This window comes from Pelophylax lessonae, assembly GCF_965119305.1.
Source record: "Pelophylax lessonae genome assembly, chromosome: 8".
Lineage (NCBI taxonomy): Eukaryota > Metazoa > Chordata > Amphibia > Anura > Ranidae > Pelophylax > Pelophylax lessonae.
Window position 1 is genome coordinate 118,257,716 of NC_138775.1, and position 19,735 is coordinate 118,277,450.

Here is a 19,735-nt window from a genome sequence, read left to right on the forward strand (position 1 = left end):
GGGCCAGGTGTTTTAAGGGTTCTCGGGTGTGTCGTCGATCGCCCTGGGATTCTTACCTGAATATTTGTTAGTTTTCTGCTTCTTGCTGCTTTGTTTAAATGGTGATAAGAGAGGAGATGGCAGGGGCTTGTAGGTAGATCCGGAGCGTTGAAATCCACATACCAGTCTGGAACTTCAGTTAGTGGGATCTGGAGAGCTTCACAGAATGAAAGCAGGTCAGCTGGTGTTCGCAGTAGATGCGTTTTGCCATGGTATGTGATGCTGAGACCAAATGGAAATTTCCATCTATAAGTGTGGCCTTTAATTTTCAAGGCTTCCAGCAGGGGTCACAATGCCCTTCTATTTCGCAGAGTAACGGGGGATAAATCCTGATATAGGAAAATGGAGTCATCATTGAATAAAATTTGATCATTTTGCCTGGCCTTAGAGAGTATGTCCTCTTTCAGAGTGAAGTTCTGCAGGCAGCAAATAATGTCTCTAGGAGGTGGGTTTTCGGGTCCCTTAGGTCTTAGGGCTCTGTGCGCCCTCACAAAAACAATGTGAGTGTCCTCAGGCCTATCAAGCAGGCTATTGAATATTTTTTGCAGGGTTTGTTTAGTGTCCTCTGGGGGTACAGACTCTGGGACTCCCCTTACCTGAATGTTGTTGCGCCGTCCGCGGTGATCTAAACGTTTAATAGCTGCGTCTCTGGTGAGGCCTTCTCTCTCAGTTCTAGCAAGCTTCTCTGTCAGGACCAGGATGTCAGCCTTAATTGATGGCTGTGGCAAAGGTCTTTTTAATGTCTGCGGCAATACCTGTCATGTCCGTAAAGGTAAAAGGGTGGTCTAGGGAGCGGTTATCCCTTACCATGTCCTCTGATGCAGAGAGGGATTCCTCGCTGTATTCAGCCTCGTGGCGGGCCTGTGCCATCTTGTCAGCTAGGGCTGCTGTCGGGGGGCCCCTCCTGCGCTTTGAAGATGAAGGAGATGTTTTGCTGGAAGAAGCGGGTGTCGAGTGGTGCTGTCGGGTCTGTGATCCATGGCGAAGGATGCTTTCCATTTCTGTGCCTGCTGGAGACTGGGTGCTGTAGTTGGGCCTCTGGGTTCACGGAGCTCCGCTAGTGTGCTGCCATCCACCAAGCCGTCCAAGCCACGCCCCTCCACAAACATTCCTAGGGTGGCCACCCAGGGCAACTTCTCTGCATCCAGGTGGATGGAGAAGAAGAGGGGACAGAGCTCGGAGGGGGAGAGCCAGATGCACAGAGGAGAAAAGGGAAGGATGGGGCCAGGTGGACAGAGAAGGGGAGGATGCAGCCAGGGAGACAGGGAAGAGGGAGGGGTGCAGACAGGTGGACAGAGAAGGGGGGATGCAGCCAGGTGGAGGGGAGGATGGAGCCAGGTGAACAGAAAAGAGTAGGAGATTAAGCCAGGTGGAGGGGAGGACAGAGCCAAGTGCAGGGGAGGATGGAACCTGGTGGACAGAGAAGAGGGAGGGATGCAGCCAGGTGGACAGAGAAGAGGGGGGATGCAGCCAGGTAGAAGGAGGATGGAGCCAGGTAAACAGAGGAAAGGTGGGATGCAGCCAGGTTGAAGTGAGGACAGAGCCAGGTGGACAGAGAAGGAGGGGATGCAGCCAGGTGGAGGCAAGGACCAAGCCAGGTGGACAGAAGAGAGTAGGGGATCCAGCCAGGTGGAGGGGAGGACAGAGCCAAGTACATGGGAGCATGGAACCTGGTAGGCAGAGGAGAGGAGGGGATGCAGCCAGGTGAAGAGGGGGTTGCAGCCAGGTGGAGGGGAGGATGGAGCCAGGTGGACAGAGGAGAGGGGCAATGCAGCCAGGTGGAGGGGAGGATGGAGCCAGGTGGACAGAGAAAAGGTGGGATGCAGCCAGGTGGAAGCAAGGATGGAACCAGGTGGACAGAGAAGGGGGATGCAGCCAGGTGGAGGCGAGGATGGAGCCAGGTGAACAGAAGAGGGTAGGAGATCCAGCCAGTTGGAGGACAGGACAGAGCCAAGTGCAGGGGAGGATGGAACCTGATGGACAAAGGAGAGGAGAAGGAAGCCAGGTGTACATAAGGGGGGGGGGGGCGCAGCCAGGTGGAGGGGAGGATGGAGCCAGGAGGACAGAGGAGAGGGGGAATGCAGCCAGGTGGAGGGGAGGATAGAGCTAGGTGGACAGAGAAGGGGGGATGCAGCCAAGTAGAGGCGAGCATGGAGCCAGGTGAACAGAAGAGAGTAGGAGATCCAGCCAGGTGGAGGACAGAGCCAAGTGCAGGGGAGGACGGAACCTGGTTGACAGAGGAGAGGAGGGGATGCAGCCAGGTGAAGGGGAGGATGAAGCCAGGTGCATACACGAGAGGGGGTGCAGCCAGGTGGAGGCGATGATGGAGCCTGGTGGACAAAGGAGAGGGAAATGCAGCCAGGTGTAGGGGAGGATGGGTCCAGGTGGACAGAGGAGAGGAAGGGATGCAGCCAGGTGGAGAGGAGCACAGAGCAAGGTGGATAGGGGAGAGGAGGGGATGCAGCCAGGACTAAGGAGAGGCCAGGTGGAGGGGAGGATAGAGCCAGGTAGACAGAGGAGAGGAGGGGATGTGGCCAGGTGGACAGAGGAGAGAAGGGGATGCTGTCAGGTGGAGAGGAGGACAGAGTGAATGCAAGCAGTTGGAGGGAAGGAAAGAGTGGATGCAGCCAGGTGGAGGGGAGGACAGAGTAGATGCAGTCAGGTGGAGGGGAGGACAGAGTGGATGCAGCCAGGTGGAGGGGAGGACAGAGTGGATGCAGCCAGGTGGAGGGGAAGACAGAGTGGATGCAGCCGGGTAGAGGGGGGTCACACACCAGCGGTAAGGTCTGGTCCTCCTACAGAAGCCTTCTTCACATCATCATCATCCCTGGCCCCCCTATCCCCACGCGTTAGTCAGCAGTAGCGGCAGCAGTCTGTGTCACTGTGACACCTGGCCAAGGATCAGGAGATGGGGTCTCCTCACAGGCTGTGAATCACAGCTCATGCAGGGCAGACCTTTTTCAGCACCTCCCCTGTCACGGCCTGTCTCACCAGTCAGCTGATCTCTCTTTTCCGCCCGCCTACGCCGTGATGGCCAGCTGGTTGAGCAGCTCAGGCTCAAGGTGCAGCTCAGCTTTGGACCCCACAAGGACCTCTCCTTGGCCAGTTTGGGTCTGGTTGGCTGTGTCCCGTTGTGTAAGGATTCCCCACAGTTGCTCAACTCCCTCCTGCTATGAAAGTCTGCACCACTTGTGCCTCAAATGCTGCTCAGTGCTTACGGGGTTAACTGTTTTCAGTTTTCTCACGCTGGAGCTTCTTTCTGGAGCGATCAGTGTGGATGGCTGTGGGACACATGTCTCTTCTCTTATGTTTGTTCATATAAGAGTCCTTATAAAGGCCCGTACACACGTAGCGATTGTCGGCCGTAAATATTCGGCCGCCGTCCGATCGCCCAATTGTCGGCTTGTTAGTATGATGCTTCCGACAACCGACAGCGAATTTTCGGCCGAACATAATCTGGCGTGCAGACTTTAAAATTTTTGTTGGCCGTCACCAGAATGGCCGATTGTTCACCAGTCAGTACAGAATTCGGCCGACAAACAGCAGATTAGCAAGACTGGGCATGCTCAGAAAAGAAAAAAATACACGGAAAGTTAACCATCACATGACATCACTTCTGCAGTCGGCTGTTGTTGGCCGACAAAATTCGTGTGCAGTCTTTTGTACTTTTCAGCCGACAGGACAGCACCGGACAAAAGACGGCCGATCGTTCGGCCGACAATCAGTACGTGTATACGGGGCTTTAGTCCGTCAATCACAGGAGAGGAGTTGTAGTGATAATTTCTTTTCATGGTTCCGTTTTTTTTCACTCTAGGAAAGCAGAGACAATTGTAGATGACTGGCTGCTCCTTTCCTGGCCAGACTGGTAGCAGATGACTTCTGCTGCTTTGCTGTGTGAGGTAGACTGGTCAATTTTATTTAGATTTTTCGGGCTTACAATTACTTTAACAACTGTTAAACGTTGTTTTTTATTTTGGGGGGGGGGGGGTCAGTTGTAGCAACGGGCATCGTGATTGATGATGGATCTAAACTGGGGGACATTTTTTTTTGTTGTTGTTTTTTAAATAAAAAAAGCATCCTGTGCATTTTTTTTACCCCATACTCATTCACATGGGGGGGGGGGGCTTGTTAAAGGGGGGTTCCAGGTGCCGATAAGCTCCCTGCCCCAAGAAACCCACAACTGTGGGGAAGAGTCATTTGTCCCCATCAACATGGGAACAAGGTGCATTGGGGGGAGGGGGCACAGAGCTCCCCTTGCCCCAAAGCACCCCTCATCTAAAGGGCCTGGTATTGATGAGGGGGACACCATTCCTTTTTTTATTTTTTCAAAAGTTTTAATTGCTGGCAATTATTTTGTTTAGGGTGAAGTATGCCTTTAATTCAGTGTCTGGCCATCTCCTGACAGCCACTCTGGCACTGGCAGCCAGGGGGAATCAGTTTCAATCATTTTTATTGAAAGTGTTTTACAAAGGTTAAAAAGGTAGACAAACATACAAAAAGAAGGCCACGGGGAATCTAAACACAGAAAGGAACACGGTTTTCACAGAAATGGAGGAAGTTGGTAGTGGGGAACTGCAATTAGGAGGGGACATGCAGTCTGTAACCTTATTTTCTAAGTGTGTACATCCAAATATAATCTGCACTTCCAAAATTATGTAAATTTATAAATGTAAAAGCATTATTACAAGTGGCAAACATCCTAAGTGTTATAACTAATAGCCATGTGCACTGATTGGGATGTTACACAATAAATAATACTTCAAAGAGAATAAAAAAAATACTAGATTTTATTTCATCTTGGAAGTGTTGACCAGCTTATGGAATCATTTGAGCAAGCTTTCTTTACTCTTGTCTGTTACTAAGCTCCCACTGACACCATGGATGGATAGCCGATTATCACTCTGACACCAATTCTAGGGTAATTTTTTTAAAACTCACTAACACCCATGCTAGGAGATTGCTTCTGCTGACTGCATAATTTCGTTTTGGATAGACTGGAGAAGGATTAGAACACTGGTCTGTTTTTCATTGCTGCCTGTGCCCATGTTAGAGAGTCACCCTTTTTTCCTTGTTTACCTTTATCGCCAAAAAAGTGCAAGTAAAATAAAATACCAGAATTTCCCATGAACATGAAAATCTAATGGACACCAGTTTTGGTGACCCTAGGAACAACCACAGTTTCCCCCACCCTTGGAGGCATTTTTTTCACTTCCTGTTTTGGTTATGGGATGGGAAGTGTCACAGACGGCAAAAACGCCAGTGGTTATAATCCAAAAATAGAACACAGATTTGCCTTTAGTTCTACTTTATATCTGAAGTAGACTTAGCTGACCTTTTTTTCTGTGAGAAGAAACGCCTCACCGAAGATGTCGCTTTTCTCATTCTAAAGTTGAGTATGAGTTGTGAACGTTATTGATAGATGCGTTGGTCGTATCAAGAAATATACGTTTCGACGCAAATTTTAGTTTATGATGCATCATTTATTCGTTTCGCCAGGGTAAACATGTTCCTTACGTATAAAAACTTTCGCCGCAAAGCTAAATCATTCACCCCGCCAACACAACACCACATGACACACAACACTTCCTTTTCTGCGTTGCCGCTCTGGCCAAAGCTCTATGGTCATTACCTTTGCTCTCTGTCCAATCACAGCATTCTTAAGGATAGCAGTAGGCGTAGCGTGGTAATGTGGGCGGCTCAAATTGACGTAGTTACGAGGCTGACTTGCAGCCGAAAGTTCCGCCTTAGTCACGTTTGGGTGTTATGCCGTTGTGGTCCCGTATGGTGGGCTTACGCTTTTCACTGTTGAAGGCTTTGTCGTTCTAACTAATTTCGGACTTTACGCTGGTAATGGAAGCGGAGAAGATGGACGAAAATGAATGGGTGTATCACGGAGAGGGAAACAAAAGCATGATTGTTGCTCATAGTCAGGTAAAGGGAAACCGGATTGCAGTACATGGCCTTAAATGGAACCAAGATCTGTGTGTGTACAGTATTTTTATGATGTGTCGGGAGGTCACTGTGATTTACATGAACATACTGTATGCTGAGGAGGCTTATGATAACTTTATGCTGCTGTTTGGACCTTGGGGAAATATTTTTGTTAACGTCACTGGAAGTGAGGGCTAATCTGCACAGTAAGGGGGCCTAAAAACCTGAGAAAAGCTCCTACCTTACCTAACTTTCATTGCAGTTTGTGTCCCCGATAGAGAGACTGTAGTTTTGGTATTCTTTTTAGCTGAAACAGGTAAGCAAGTCAGGTGTAATTTAAAGAGAAGCTCCAGCCCCCCCCCCCCCCCAAAAAAAAATAATAAAGTCAGTCAGTAGCTACAAATACTGTAACTGCTGACTTTTGATATTCGGCCACTTACCTGACCTGTCACCCAGCGGTGTCCTCACCCGAGCCCTCTTCAGGGGGAGGAGACAGGCACCCCTTTTGCCTGGAGCTCTGCTTTAACCAGCAGGGGCTTGGGCATGAATATAAACTCGATAGATGTTTGAATCCTTTCCCAAAAGATTCAAAGCTGATGTAGCACTATAGACAAAGTGTTTTTTATCAGTACTTTGAAATTTGTTTACTATGATCGTACATGACACAAATTATTAATACACCATGGGTATAGGCTTGTACCTTCAGGTGATTGCACACTGGAAAAGCTTTAAAGACCTGCCCCCTGGGCATTTCCCTTATAATGTTAACCCACTCAGTGAGTCCTCGGTTTTGTGCTTGAGTCTGAGGTGATGGACCTTTCCTTCTTCGCAGAGAATAGCTTAAAGCAGATATTGAAGTGGTTCTAAAGGCTGAAGGTTTTTTACCTTCCTGCATCAGGGTTGCTCTGTGCAAAACCGCTGCACAGAGCAAGAAAGGATGACGTTTTAAAGAAAATTGCCTTTTTAATATCACTTTAAACTCTCTTAATCAATAGGCACTGTTTTAAAAGCCCTTACAGGTTACCACTTTCGATTTACAAAAGGGGCCTAGTGCTAGAATTTTTGCTCTTGATCTGATGTTCATGGTAATACCTCACATGTGCGGTGCTATTGTTTACATACTGACACAGGACTGATGCATGCGTATGCCTTTGCCCACGAGGATATATATTAAAAAAAAAAAAAAAAAAGTATATCACTCTTATTATCACAAGCAAATATTGTAAACATTCCTTGTGATAACAATAGGCAGTGACCGGTTCTTTTTACTGAGAAATCTGTGGTCTGTTAGACCCAGATCTCTCCTCTGCCCTTAAAATCTTCGGATCATCCCACGATTGGTATGATCCAATCCTGGGAACCCAGGACTGCAGCCGGCGGGATCATTGGCTGACTATAGAGCTGATCGGGATCTGGAACTGCCTGGATCATCTCTGTTGTCTAAGAAACCAGAAGAAAGAAGATCGTGCAATTTGGTACCCATAGAGCCTCCAAAGCGGCAAATGTGTTAACCTTTCCCGCCTATTTCGACAACGTTGTGAGTCAGTGGGGTTCTCCCCAAATGCACTGTTGGCGTCCCTAAACACTTCACTAGAAGGTATCCTTTGAAGTGTCCCTGTTAAAGTAACTGACAGTACCACCTGTCTTGGACTCGCAGGTTTCCAGGTTGAATAAAGCCACCCTTCTCCCAGTGGAGGACTCTCCGTTCTTTAAGGACCCTTTTGACAAGAGAGCTGAATCGCTGGTCCGATATGATTTTTCCTATAGCCAGTTCCATTCTGTGGCTGGTTTTTGCCCTAAGCTTGGTTTCCCAGAGCTTATCAGAATGGGCTAAGCTTCTGCACCAGGATTTGGAAGGATAGTCCCCTCCTGACCTAGCAGAGCTGGCGGACCAGTTGGTGCAGGGGTTGCGGTATATCTGTGATGCTTCTCTGGATGCGCCCCCCTTAGCCTGTAGGGTGTCCTTGACAGCGGGGAATGTTCGCCGCATTATATGGCTGAAGTACTGCTCTGCGGCCCAGGCCACCAAGAAAGTATTGACTGATCTCCCTTCTGTAGAAGACTGCTTGTTCTGAGCTTTTCTTCGGAAGAGATCATTAAATGTTTTACTTGGAGGTAAGGGTACTCTGCTTCTGCAGACTACCAGGAGCAAAGAGTCTCATTGCAAACGTGGCCCTTTCTTCCCGGCCCATAAGCGGTCCTTTCGTCCCTCGGGATCTAAGGACCAGAGATCAAAATCTGCCCATAACCTTGCAGGGGGCTCCAAGAGGCCCTGGTAAGTCGAGGGCAGGTTCCTCTGGGACTGCAGAAAAGCCAGCTTCTGCCTGAAGGGGCGCCCTCACCCGTATCGGGGGTGGTATGACGTCTTCGCTTCTTTCTGGTCCATGGACCTCCTTGATTCAAGACAAATGGGTCCATGAGTTAATTCGGTCCGGTTACAAGATCGACTTCTGGTCCTTGCCTCCGGCAAGGTTCTTCCCTTCCAACCTGCGTTTGGCCCCAGATCGCCTACAAGGTCTCCTTGGGGCGGTACAGGATCTGCTTTCACGGGGGGTCATTGTACCAGTTCTGGAATCTGAACTCTTTCAGGGGTTTTATTCAAACCTGTTTACTGTCCCCAGGAAGGAAGGCAAGGTCTATACAATTCTGGACCTCAACACCTTAAACATATGTGCGGGTTCAGAAAATTCGAATGGAGTCCATTCACATCGCATAGTGGCATCCCTTCATCAGGGAAATTTCCTGTCCTCTATTGATATCAAGGACGCATACCTTCATATCCCAAAATATGTCGGACATCAGCGTTTCCTTTGCTTTGCCATGGGCGAGGAGCACTATCAATTTGTTACCCTTTGGTCTCGCCTCAGCTCCTCGGGTGTTAACAAAAGTTTTGGCCCCAGGGTTAGCATTGCTAAGGCAAATGGGGATTGCGGTACTGGGGTACTTGGATGACCTCCTTCTGCGAGCAGAGTCTCAATGCCTTAAGACAGTCTGGACATTTCAGTGCGAACTCTGCAAGAATTCAGATGGCAACCGAATTTCCAAAAATCTGTTCTGGTCACGTCCACCAAGCTGGACTATCTGGGCCTAGACATGGCCTCAGCCCAGGTGTTTCTTCCAGAGGTGAAACTCCAGAAGTTGCAGGATGTCATTCGGCTCCTGTTCAGCCTGCGGTCATCTCTCAGGACTTGTATGCAAGTGCTGGGCTTGATGGTCTCCACCTTTGAGGCAGTTCTGTTTGCTCAGTTCAATACCAGATCTCTGCAAAAGGAGGTTCTTGCCAAATGGAACAAGAACCCACAGTTTCTAGACAATCTGATCCTGTTGAGCCGGGGGATGAGGGGATCCCTGATCTGGTGGCTCTGCTCTCTAACAGGGCAAATCGCTCTCCAACAGGGCAAATCCTTTCTCCCCCTGTACTGGAAGGTGGTCCCCATGAATGCCAGCCTGTCAGGGTGGGGAGGTGTCTTGGTCATGGATTGTGCTCAGGGGGTTTGGACTCGAGTGAAGGCTATTCCTGACCCAAGGGACGGTTTGTCTGCAGGGCGCCCTGTAAGGATTCATTCTGACACTGCCACAGCCGTGGCATATGTCAATCAAGGGGGCACCAAAAGTGTCCTAGCGGCCCGGGAAGTAGCCGGCATTCTAAGGTGGGTTGAACGGTTTGTTCCAGCCATCTCTGCTGTGCATATTCCAGTCGGCAGGTGTTGGATCAGGGAGAATGGTCTCTCCATCAGGAGGTGTTCCATCGACTGTTTCCAGTGGGGGGACTCCCGATGTGGACTCGTTGGCCTCTCGTCTCAACAGGAAGGTGCAGAGGTTTGTAGCAAGGTCTCTGGATCCTCTGGCCAACTCCAGATGCTCTGGTGGCTTCTTGGGGTCAGTATAGTCTGGTGTACGCATTTAACCCAATAACTCTTGTGCCAAGAATCGAGGCAGAAGGGATTCCAGTCATCCTAGTGGCTCTGGACTGGTCTCGCAGGTCCTGGTATAAAGAACTAGTATGGCTGGTTGCCGATGTCCCTTGGAGTCTTCTTTCAGAGGAGATCTTCAATCCTGCTTTACGGTCGATGGCTTTAACGGCTTGGCTGTTGAAAGCCAAGTGCTAAAGGATAGAAGGGTGTCTGAATTGGTGATTCCTATGCTGGTAAAAGCTAGAAAATATACAAAATTAAATCCCAAAAGGGATTTGGCAGACGGGGAAAGGGAAATTGTGATACCAAGAAAAAAAGTGCAGTAATATGTAAGAAAACAGGAAATGGAACTATAAAAAGTCTAATCTTTATTTTTAAACATGAGTAAAAAAGACAGTGTAGAAAACAGTAGTAAAAAGACTTGACAATATATAACAATCAATTGGCAAAAGGCTAACAGCACAATATACATTTAAAATGCACAAAGTGCAGAAAGTAAATACATTGACGATTATATGTAGGACAAAACTCAGATAAAGGACTCCAGACCCCTATGCGTTTTCATGCACGGACTTCATATAATGAATGTCGATGCAAGTCGCTCCGATGTCGCCCCGAAGTAGTACAGGAACTATTTTCTAAGTCGGAGCGACTTGAGTCACTCCTATTAGAACGGTTCCCGTAGCACTGCATGGACCGCGACTTGTCAGGCTGACCAGTCGCCTGACAAGTCGCGGTAGTGTGAATGGGCTCTCAACTTAATGTCTTCTTCTGGGGGTGTATTTGGCCAGAATTTTTTTTTTTTTTTTCTCAGAGCCCATTCACACTAGCGCGACTTGTGAGGCAACTTGTGTTGCCCCAGGTAGCTTGACATAACAAAAGCAATGTTAATCAATCAGTGCCGTCTTAATTGTCACTACTGAAGTTGCTCCGACTTCAGAAAAGGGTCCTGTACTACTTTTGAGGCGACCTGTGATCCGACCTGTCCCATATACTTCAATGGGAGTCGCCTCCTTATCTTAATTGACGCGACTTGTTATCAGACATTCCAGGAAGAAGAAAGAGATTAGCCAGGCATTCCCCACATTGCAGCCATGCCTATAATGGAATATATATAATATATATTCCATTATCTCTGCTTGGTCTGTGTGAGTGGCACTGGTGGACACTGATACGTGGCAATGAGGAAATGAGTAAAAAAAAAACTGAAAAGGGGAATTGGGCCACAACACATCATATTCTGATTGGCCAAACACAAAGTCGTCTGTCATATAAGTCCTGCAAAATAATTCACAAATTGCGGTAAAGTCACGATAAAAAGTCGCTCCGACATGGGGCGACTTTATGGTCGTGGCAGTGTGAACCGGCTCTTAACGTATCTATGTATGCAATGAACAAAAAAATAGTAAATAATACATATAAATACAATGAAAAAAACAGTATGGGAGAGCACTCCAAAGAAAATTATCACATCATACAATCACATTGCAAGGGAACTTCTTACATCAAGATGGAATTTATAGAGGGGAAGTACTTGTTTTAAAAAAAAAAAAATATACATTTTCTTTTGCAGTGGCTGTGTGCAGATGATATGCAGGGGGACAAACCTGGCCACAGGGCCCAGACCGGAGGACTAGGGCAAGGATGGATGGTAGTCCTAATGGATAAAAAGAGGAGTAAGCAAAAATGAGGTAAAAAAAAGGGGATTACCTTAATGAGGAGCAGGTGCTTAATGACTGACTGTTGAGTATTAAGAGTAAAAGCCTCAGTTTGTGAGATCCCTGGTACGAAGCAATATGAGGGACAGAACAGGGACTGGTTTGTTCCTATAAAACGGTCTACGATAACCCAGGAACAAAAAAAGGAAGGCGTGTATTTTAAACCTCAGCTGAAAGGTAGGACTTATAAGATCAGGTCAAATAAGAGGGAAGAAAATGTTACCTCCACAGACCACACAGCACGCACTCCTTCCCTAGACAGCAAGGGAGTAAAGCCCCGTACACACGTACCGATCGTCGGCCGACCGATCGGCCGTCTTTTGTCCAGGGCTGTCGGTGTCTGTTGAAAAGTGCAAAAGACTGCACACAAATTTTGTCGGCCAACAACAGCCGACTGCAGAAGTGATGTCATGTGATGGTTAACTTTCCCTGTGTTTTTTTTTCTTTTCTGAGCATGCCCAGTCTTGCAAATCTGCTGTCTGTCGGCCGAATTCTGTACTGACTGGCGAACAATCGGCCGTTCTGGTGTCGGCATACAAAAATTTTAAAGCCTGCACAACAGATTCTGTTCGGCCGAAAATGCGCTGTCGGAAGCATCATACTAACAAGCCTACAATCGGCCGTCGGCCGAATCTTTACGGCCGACAATCGGTACGTGTGTACGGGCCTTAAGGGTGCATGTCTAACATGTGAATATGTAGGTGGAAAGGGGCCACCCACAAGGTGTGAAGAGTCAATACCTGGGGGGGGGGCGCTAGGGTTGGAAAGCATCCATCAGTTGCCTGGTAACAGAGAAACCTCCCAATTGTCCCCCGCGGTGGTTTCCCTGCCATGTCCAGGGCCGCGCGAGAACGTCACTCGGGAGCGCCAGCAGACGCTGAGGAGAGGGCGGGGACTTGGAAACCAGAGGCCCATCCACGGCGCACAACGCCGCCCAGAGTGACGAGACAACCCACATCCGTCCGAAAGGCGGAAGTGGGAGGATGTGGGCGGCCATTATGGGAAAGGGCAATTGTAAGGGAAAAGGCAGGTGCCGACACATGCATCCAGCACCCAATATAGGTGCTAGAAAGGAGGAGACGCCACCACAGAAGCATCACCACCAAGCCCCAACTAGAGGAAGGGGCTACATGTGCCGGTTGGGATCCTGAAGGACCCCAGTACCAGAAGAACCCCCAGCGAGCCACAAAGGGGGCACACCCATCCCCTGCAAATTTATTTATTTTTTTAATAAAATGCAAAAAAGAAATAGCAAAAAACCTAGATTGGTGAATAATTACATAAGGTGTTCTAAACGTCCAGAAACAAAACCCTCCAAAAAGGGTCTATAACTTAAGATTTAATTCAGGCCTGGAGAGCATGTGGCTTTCAACTTGTATATCCAGCGAGCCTCCTTCTGTTGGAGGGCTTTTTTTCCAATTCCCCCCCCCCCCCCTCTTTCTTTCCATCAGAATTGGTGGTCTCTAGTGCCCAGAAGGTCAGGTTGGACATGTGATAATTATGGACATTGGCTATATGCCTACCTATGGTTGTGTATATGTCCAAGTTCTGCCGACGAAATATGCTCTTTCACCCTACGCTAGAACTCCCTCTTCGTCTTTACTATGTAGAAAGCCCCACAAGGGCAATTCATTAAGTCAAGCAGTTTACGTGATGATGTGGTTTGTGCTTCTGTCCGTTAGGTAGAGTATTTTGGCTGGAGTCCATCAAAAAACGACACCATGGGCATTGCCCACAGGGATGCGTTCCCCGATTTTGATTTGGGTTGCAGCCATAGAAGTGGGGGTAGTGAATGTACTCGATACAAGTTTATCCTTTAGGAAAGGAGCCCTCCTAATAGTAATCATTGGTTTTGGGGGGGGTGAGTTGAGCGATTTATTTATTTTTTTTCCCTTGTTGGCCTGGAGCAAGTGCCAGAAATTGGAGATGTTTACGTATCGTGTTGAGAATTAAATGTAGTAATCTCAGTTTGTTTTACGGTTGGAGTGGCTCTGGGTTTATTCAAAGGTAATGAGGATCTTGATAATTTGAATGCTTTGTTAAATGGCCTACATAGACAGGTTTTGGAGTATCTTCTATCCAATAAATGATCCCCAAGCTGGGGGGGGGGGGGGGGGGCTACCAATCTGAATTTGTTGTCACTGCAATTACGGCGCAGTCTGAGAAACTGAGTAGGGGATAGAGCAGATCAAGGGCTTAGGGTGGAAACCGTCAGCTCGTAGATTTGTGTTACCAGCTGAGGGTTTGCGGTAGAGGTCACTCACCAGCAAACTCTCGGGGGTAACTTCTATGGAAACATCCAAAAATGTGATTGTTTTGGGACTGTATGACATCGTGGAAAACAGGTTGTAGTCATTTTATAGTCGTAGCAGAAAAACACCGCTGCGGGAGGGCTTGAGAGCCGTCCCACAGGATGAAAATGTCTTCTATATTGCGTAGCTATAAAAGAAAAATGTTGAGAAAAGTGCAAAAGGTCATCCAAATGAAGAAACACACATCCGCATTCCCCCAGGTACAGATTGGCGTAGGATGGGGCACAACCTGTACCCATCGCTAGGCCTGTACCTGGAGGAAATGGGAACGATCAAATGAAAAAACATTGTTTGAGTATAGATTCCAGAATCTCGAATTAATTCAAACTCATCCTCAGAGTGCGCTGCGCTTTGCAAAAAAAAGTTTTCTCATTCCCCCTTCCAGGACGGCAACATGTGAGAGATAAGAGGCTCCACCCCTACAGGAAACAATCAATTGCAGCTTGTTAAAAGGCCCCACCCTCCCTTCCCCTTGTCCCTCAGTTAGATTGTTTCCAACCTACAGCGGAACATTTGTTTTTTTTTTTTTCTCTTACCTGAAGGCAGTGTATGTCAGATGGTACCCCTGTAAGTCGGGTATGGACGGCCTGCTGGAAGGTTCCTCCCTACCTGTCACCTTCCAAAGGGTCCTTACAGGTTGCCAAAAGCCCAGGCAGTTGGTACCTTAAGCAGAAGGAACCCTCCATGCCTGAAGCCTGTTGTCTCTGCAAGTGTCCTCTGTGTTTTCCTCTGAAAGATCAGTGCAGGGGAGAGAGTGGTGAAGATTTCAAAAAGTCCGCCAAGCAGGCACGCTCCAAGCCTCACCTTGAAACCAGAACCCTGGTTTCCTTCTCAGCTGGATGGATGGAGCATGCACAGTGCTCCCCGGAAGGGGAAAGCAACTGTAAGCAACTGCAGAGGAGACACTGGTTCCACGGCCAGTTGAATGGTCTCCTGGCCCTAGTTACCAGAAAACTACCAAAGAGACAAAAGCCTGCCGCAACTTGCTTCACGGGAAGGAGGAGGGAAGATCGGTTCAGGTGGCTACAGGTAAACCCAGAAGGAACCAAGTAAGTGCCGTTTTCTTCTGTTGTGGGGGACGGTTACCAGGGTGAATCCTCGGTAGTCCCATGCGTCCACGCCACGGGGCCTGTAGCCAACTTACTATGTGGTAAGAGTGATTTGGTTGTGACTTATGCCCCATACACACGTGCAGATTATCTGCAGACTTTTGTCTGCAGACTTACCAAAACCATATAATGTGAGGTCAAACCTAAACACTTTCAATTTGTATGCAATCCGGCAGGCCCTTGCACTACATAGAAAAGGTAAGTCTGCAGACAAAAGTCTGCAGATAATCTGCAGGTGTGTATGGGGCATTAATCTTCTCGTGCAGATTTCCCAGATGGGAAACTGGCTAGTTACAAGGCCTCAGGGTTAATGTAAGAATTCCTCCTTCCATGTGTTCAGAAGGATAGCCCTGTGGCGGTGAAAAAAGGGGAAAGACAACAGCAACAATCTCCTTTTACCTGGGAAGCTGAGCAGCAGTATCCCTGATAACAGCCAGGTGGTTCTTCGGCTGATTATAGTACCTGCTCCCCTAATGAGGTTGCTACTATCTGCTATTTTTACCTGAAAATGCTCCAAAAAACTTCAGCCATCTACATGTTCACAGCTTCCTTTTTAAAATTCGAGATGCTGTGGTTGTTTAACTTTATAGTAGCCAGTCTCCCAATATGAAACCCATTGCATTAAACCGGGTTACTCTAGTGAAGGGGGGACATCTGTTGGACACAGAGTCTTTATAGGCTGCTTCTGCCACTGAGCAAATTAGACTGATCTAGCTCATGTCTCCAAAAAGGGTTGCTAAGGCTTCTTGCTATTAAGAGCCTGCATCCAAAATTCTCTCCGCCTTGGGGGAAGAGACACAGAAAAAGGGGGTACTCTTTTGGTTATTTTCTAGATTTAACAAACTCCAACACACTGGGTGTGCGTAAGGCTACCTTTTTCTCTAGTGCAACTCTAATGTCATGCGACTTGTTGTGCGACTTTGATGCACCTTTTTGGGCAATTTCAATCTAATCTTGCAGTCTCAGACTGGGGGGTGTATCAGAATAGTGCAGGCACCTCTACAAGGTCACTGCGATTTTGAGTAGAAGAGGACCAGGGAAGGTCGCATGAAAAAATTGCACTGGGGAAAAACGGAACCGAAGAGTTTACGGAGACACCTGGGGGTTTGGGCTACCGCCCACACCGCGGTGGATTAGCTGCATTCATTTCTTCAACTCTGTTTGAGGTTTTGGGGGCCAAAAACCTCTATAGAACGGCTACATGTATTAAACTGGATTTTAATGGATAGTCCTTCAGGTGTCTGTCTCCAAGCAAATATTGTCTCCAAAACCTCCCTGAGGCTGAGTTAAATGATCTACAGGTCTGTGCTCGTTAAGACCGTAGATGTTTGGAGAATTGGATTCCCACCTGTGTGTGGGATAATTACACCTACTCATACAATACCCTACCTTAAGCCCCGTACACACGTACCGATCGTCGGCCGAACGATCGGCCGTCTTTTGTCCCCGGGCTGTCGGTGTCTGTTGAAAAGTGCAAAGACTGCACAAGAATTTTGTCCGCCGACTGCAAAAGTGATGTCATGTGATGGTTAACTTTCCCTGTGTTTTTTCTTTTCTGAGCATGTTTCTTGCAAATCTGCGGTCTGTCGGCCGAATTCTGTACTGACTGGCGAACAATCGGCCGCTCTGGTGTCGGCATACAAAAATTTTAATGCTTGCATGACAGATTCTTTTCGGCCGAATGTGCGCTGTCGGAGGCATCATACTAACAAGCCGACAATCAGCCAATCGTTCGGCGGCCAAACATTTTCGGCCGACAATCGGTACGTGTGTACGGGCCTTTAGGCTCCATTCACACCTGGGCGTTTTCAGCTCCAAAAATGCTCAAAAGAAACGCTTCCAAAACCCCATTCTTTTAAATGGCCCCTGTTCACATCTGAGCGTTTTGCAAAACGCCTGTAGCTGAAAAAAGTACATGAGCTTCTTTTTGGGCTGATTACCAGCGTTTTTGATGTCAATGAAAAACGCCTGAAAAAATCGCGGTTAAAATCGCAGTAAAAAACGCTACGCTCAAGTGTGAATGCAGCCTTAGACTTCCAGCGTTTGAAGCTACCTGGATTCTCCTCTGGTGGAGGAAGTTTTGAGTATATAGACTCCAAACTATGCTGATATTAATGGGCCATACACACTATAAGATTTTCTGAAGATTTTTTCCTTTAGATTTACCAAAACCATATAATATGAGGTCAAACCTAAACACTTTCAATTTGTATGCAATTTGGCAGGCCCTTGCACTACATAGAAAAGGTAAATCTGAAGGAAATAGTCTTCAGAAAATGTTATAGTGTGTATGGCCCTTTAGTCTGCCTTCGGCTTGCTATATTTTTCAGTGGAAATCGCCATGATGCGAACTTTGGCCGGGGCTGGCTGTGTCTCTGAAATACACTATATATATATATATATATATATATATATATATATATATATATATATATATATATATATATATATATATATATATATATATATATATGTATGTATGTATGTATGTATGTATGTATGTATGTATTGTAGCTAATCAGAAATACACAACATTTGTTGTTCGTCTTTTCTGTTTAGGTTTGCTATATGTTTATTTTTTAATAAAAAAATATTCCACAGCGGTAGTTGGGGTTGTTGTGTCTATTATACTATATTCTTCCATAAAAATTAGAAATGCACTACACTGTGTTAGTAACATTTCTGTGGGTTACTTGGCTGTACCCTGACTGCTAAGTCGGAAAAGCGCAAAGGTTCCCAGAGTCAGTTCTGTTATACCCACACTGGTACTAATCAAGGAGCAACTGTAAAAGTGTTTTTAGTAACATCCCTGTTACAAGGTTGTATCGGGTTATTATTCAGACACACGCAACTTATGGTCTGCTAGTGTCATTTCTAGTGACATTTCTGTCAGGACTACATGGTTGCCTTTCAAGTTGCACGAACCTTGATAATTTAGTTACATGTTGGTTACATAGCTATACCATGTCACCATTTGGGAATGCAGAGCATTAAGTCCCGGTTCCCACTGGGGCAACTTCTCAGGTGACTTGGCAGCCTGAAAGGTGTTGCTCCACTCAGTGAAAATGAACTGTTTCCAGTTGGAGCGACTCGAGTTGCTCTGAAAAGGGGGAAAAAAGGTTCCGGTGCTACTTAGGGGCCGACTCACATTGACTTCCATTAGAGAAGTCGTGTGCAAGCCCAGCTGAAATCACACTGCACGGAGCGGCCTCAGAGTCGAGCGACTTTGAAGTCTCCCCAGTGTGAACACAGGCAAGAAATAGCTAAACGACTTCTCTGTTAGTTACCTAGTCACATATATACATATATATATATATATATATATATATATATATATATATATATATATATATATATATATATATATATATATATATATATATATATATATATATATATATATATATATAAAAAAGGGGGTGACATGCCTATGTACATGTGTTTATAAGGTTACCATTCAGAAATGCATACCATCAAAGATGCCTAGTGACGTCGCTATTATGTCTGCTTGGTGGCTTATCAAGCTGGATCCTGTTGCTAATCAGATGCAACATTGACGTTAAACAGTGCATCTGCTCTGTATGGCTATACCTAGTGGTCAATGGAAAACGCACAAATGGGAGCCTTATGTTGTGTCTTCTCAGGGGTTGGTCTATCTAGCGACACTTCGGAAATACACATGTCCTCTGTCTGCATCTTTTTCTCTGGGACTGTGCATCAGTAACACACAATCCGTGGTCTTCTATATGTGTGATATAGTTATACATATATCACTGTGGTTGAAGACCTTATATTCCCAGACTTGCTGTCTCTTGGGCCAATCTTCCATCCTGCTTTATGGTCGCTGGCTTTGACTGCTTGGCTTGAGTACCATCAAGGGTCAGGTTTCGGCCTTGGCAATTTTCTTCCAAAGGCCATTGGCCACCCATTCTCTGGTGCGTAACTTCATCCAGGAGGTGCGACACTTGGTACCTCTGCTGCGAGCTCCGTTGCCACCTTAGGAGTCGGACCTTTCATTTTGTGCTGTCTGTTCTTAAGAAACCACCTTTTGAAAGTATTAGGGAGATTCCCCTGCCTACCTTATCCCAGAAGGTGGGCTTTTTGCTGGCTTTCACTTCTGCGCGCAGGATGTCGGAACTGGCGGCGTCCTGTCCATGTCCTGGTGGTATTTAGACTGGATCCATCCTTCCTTCTTTCCGAAGGTGATTTCCAGTTTTCATTTAACCACTTTACCACCGGAGGATTTTGCTGTCTTCCGTCCAGGCCACTTTTTGCGATTCGGCGCTGTGCGACTTTAACTGACAATTGCGCGGTAGTGCGACGCCGTACCCAAACTAAATTTACGTCCTTTTTTTCCCACAAACAAAGCTTTCTTTTGGTGGTATTTGATCACCTGTGCGATTTTTTTTTTTTTTTTTTTTTTACTTTTTGCGCTATAAACAAAAAAAAGAGCTTTTATTTTGAAAAAATAACAATATTTTTCACATTTTTTTTTATATGAAATTCCCCCCCAAAAAAAATGTAAAAATCAAATTTTTTTTAAATTTTTGGCCAATTTGTTTTCTGCTACCTATGTTTAGTAAAAAAAATCGCAATAAGCATATTTTGATTGGTTTGCGCAAAAGTTATTGTGTTTACTAACTAAGGGAAAGATTTCTTTCCTTTTTGGTGTTTTTTTTTTTTTTTAACGCGTAATGGCGGCGATCTGCGAT

The 19,735-nt window shown here is 46.6% G+C and overlaps 1 protein-coding gene across 1 annotated transcript in view; it reads left to right on the forward strand.

Moving 5' to 3' along the window:
• The first annotated feature begins 5,834 nt into the window (after positions 1-5,834).
• IPPK (inositol-pentakisphosphate 2-kinase) overlaps positions 5,835-19,735 on the forward strand; it is a 957,415-nt gene continuing 943,514 nt past the window's right edge. The window contains exon 1 of the mRNA XM_082265219.1: positions 5,835-5,970. Within this exon, the coding sequence (XP_082121345.1) occupies positions 5,890-5,970 (81 nt within the window). The 5' untranslated portion in view covers positions 5,835-5,889. The remainder of the gene's footprint in view (positions 5,971-19,735) is intronic.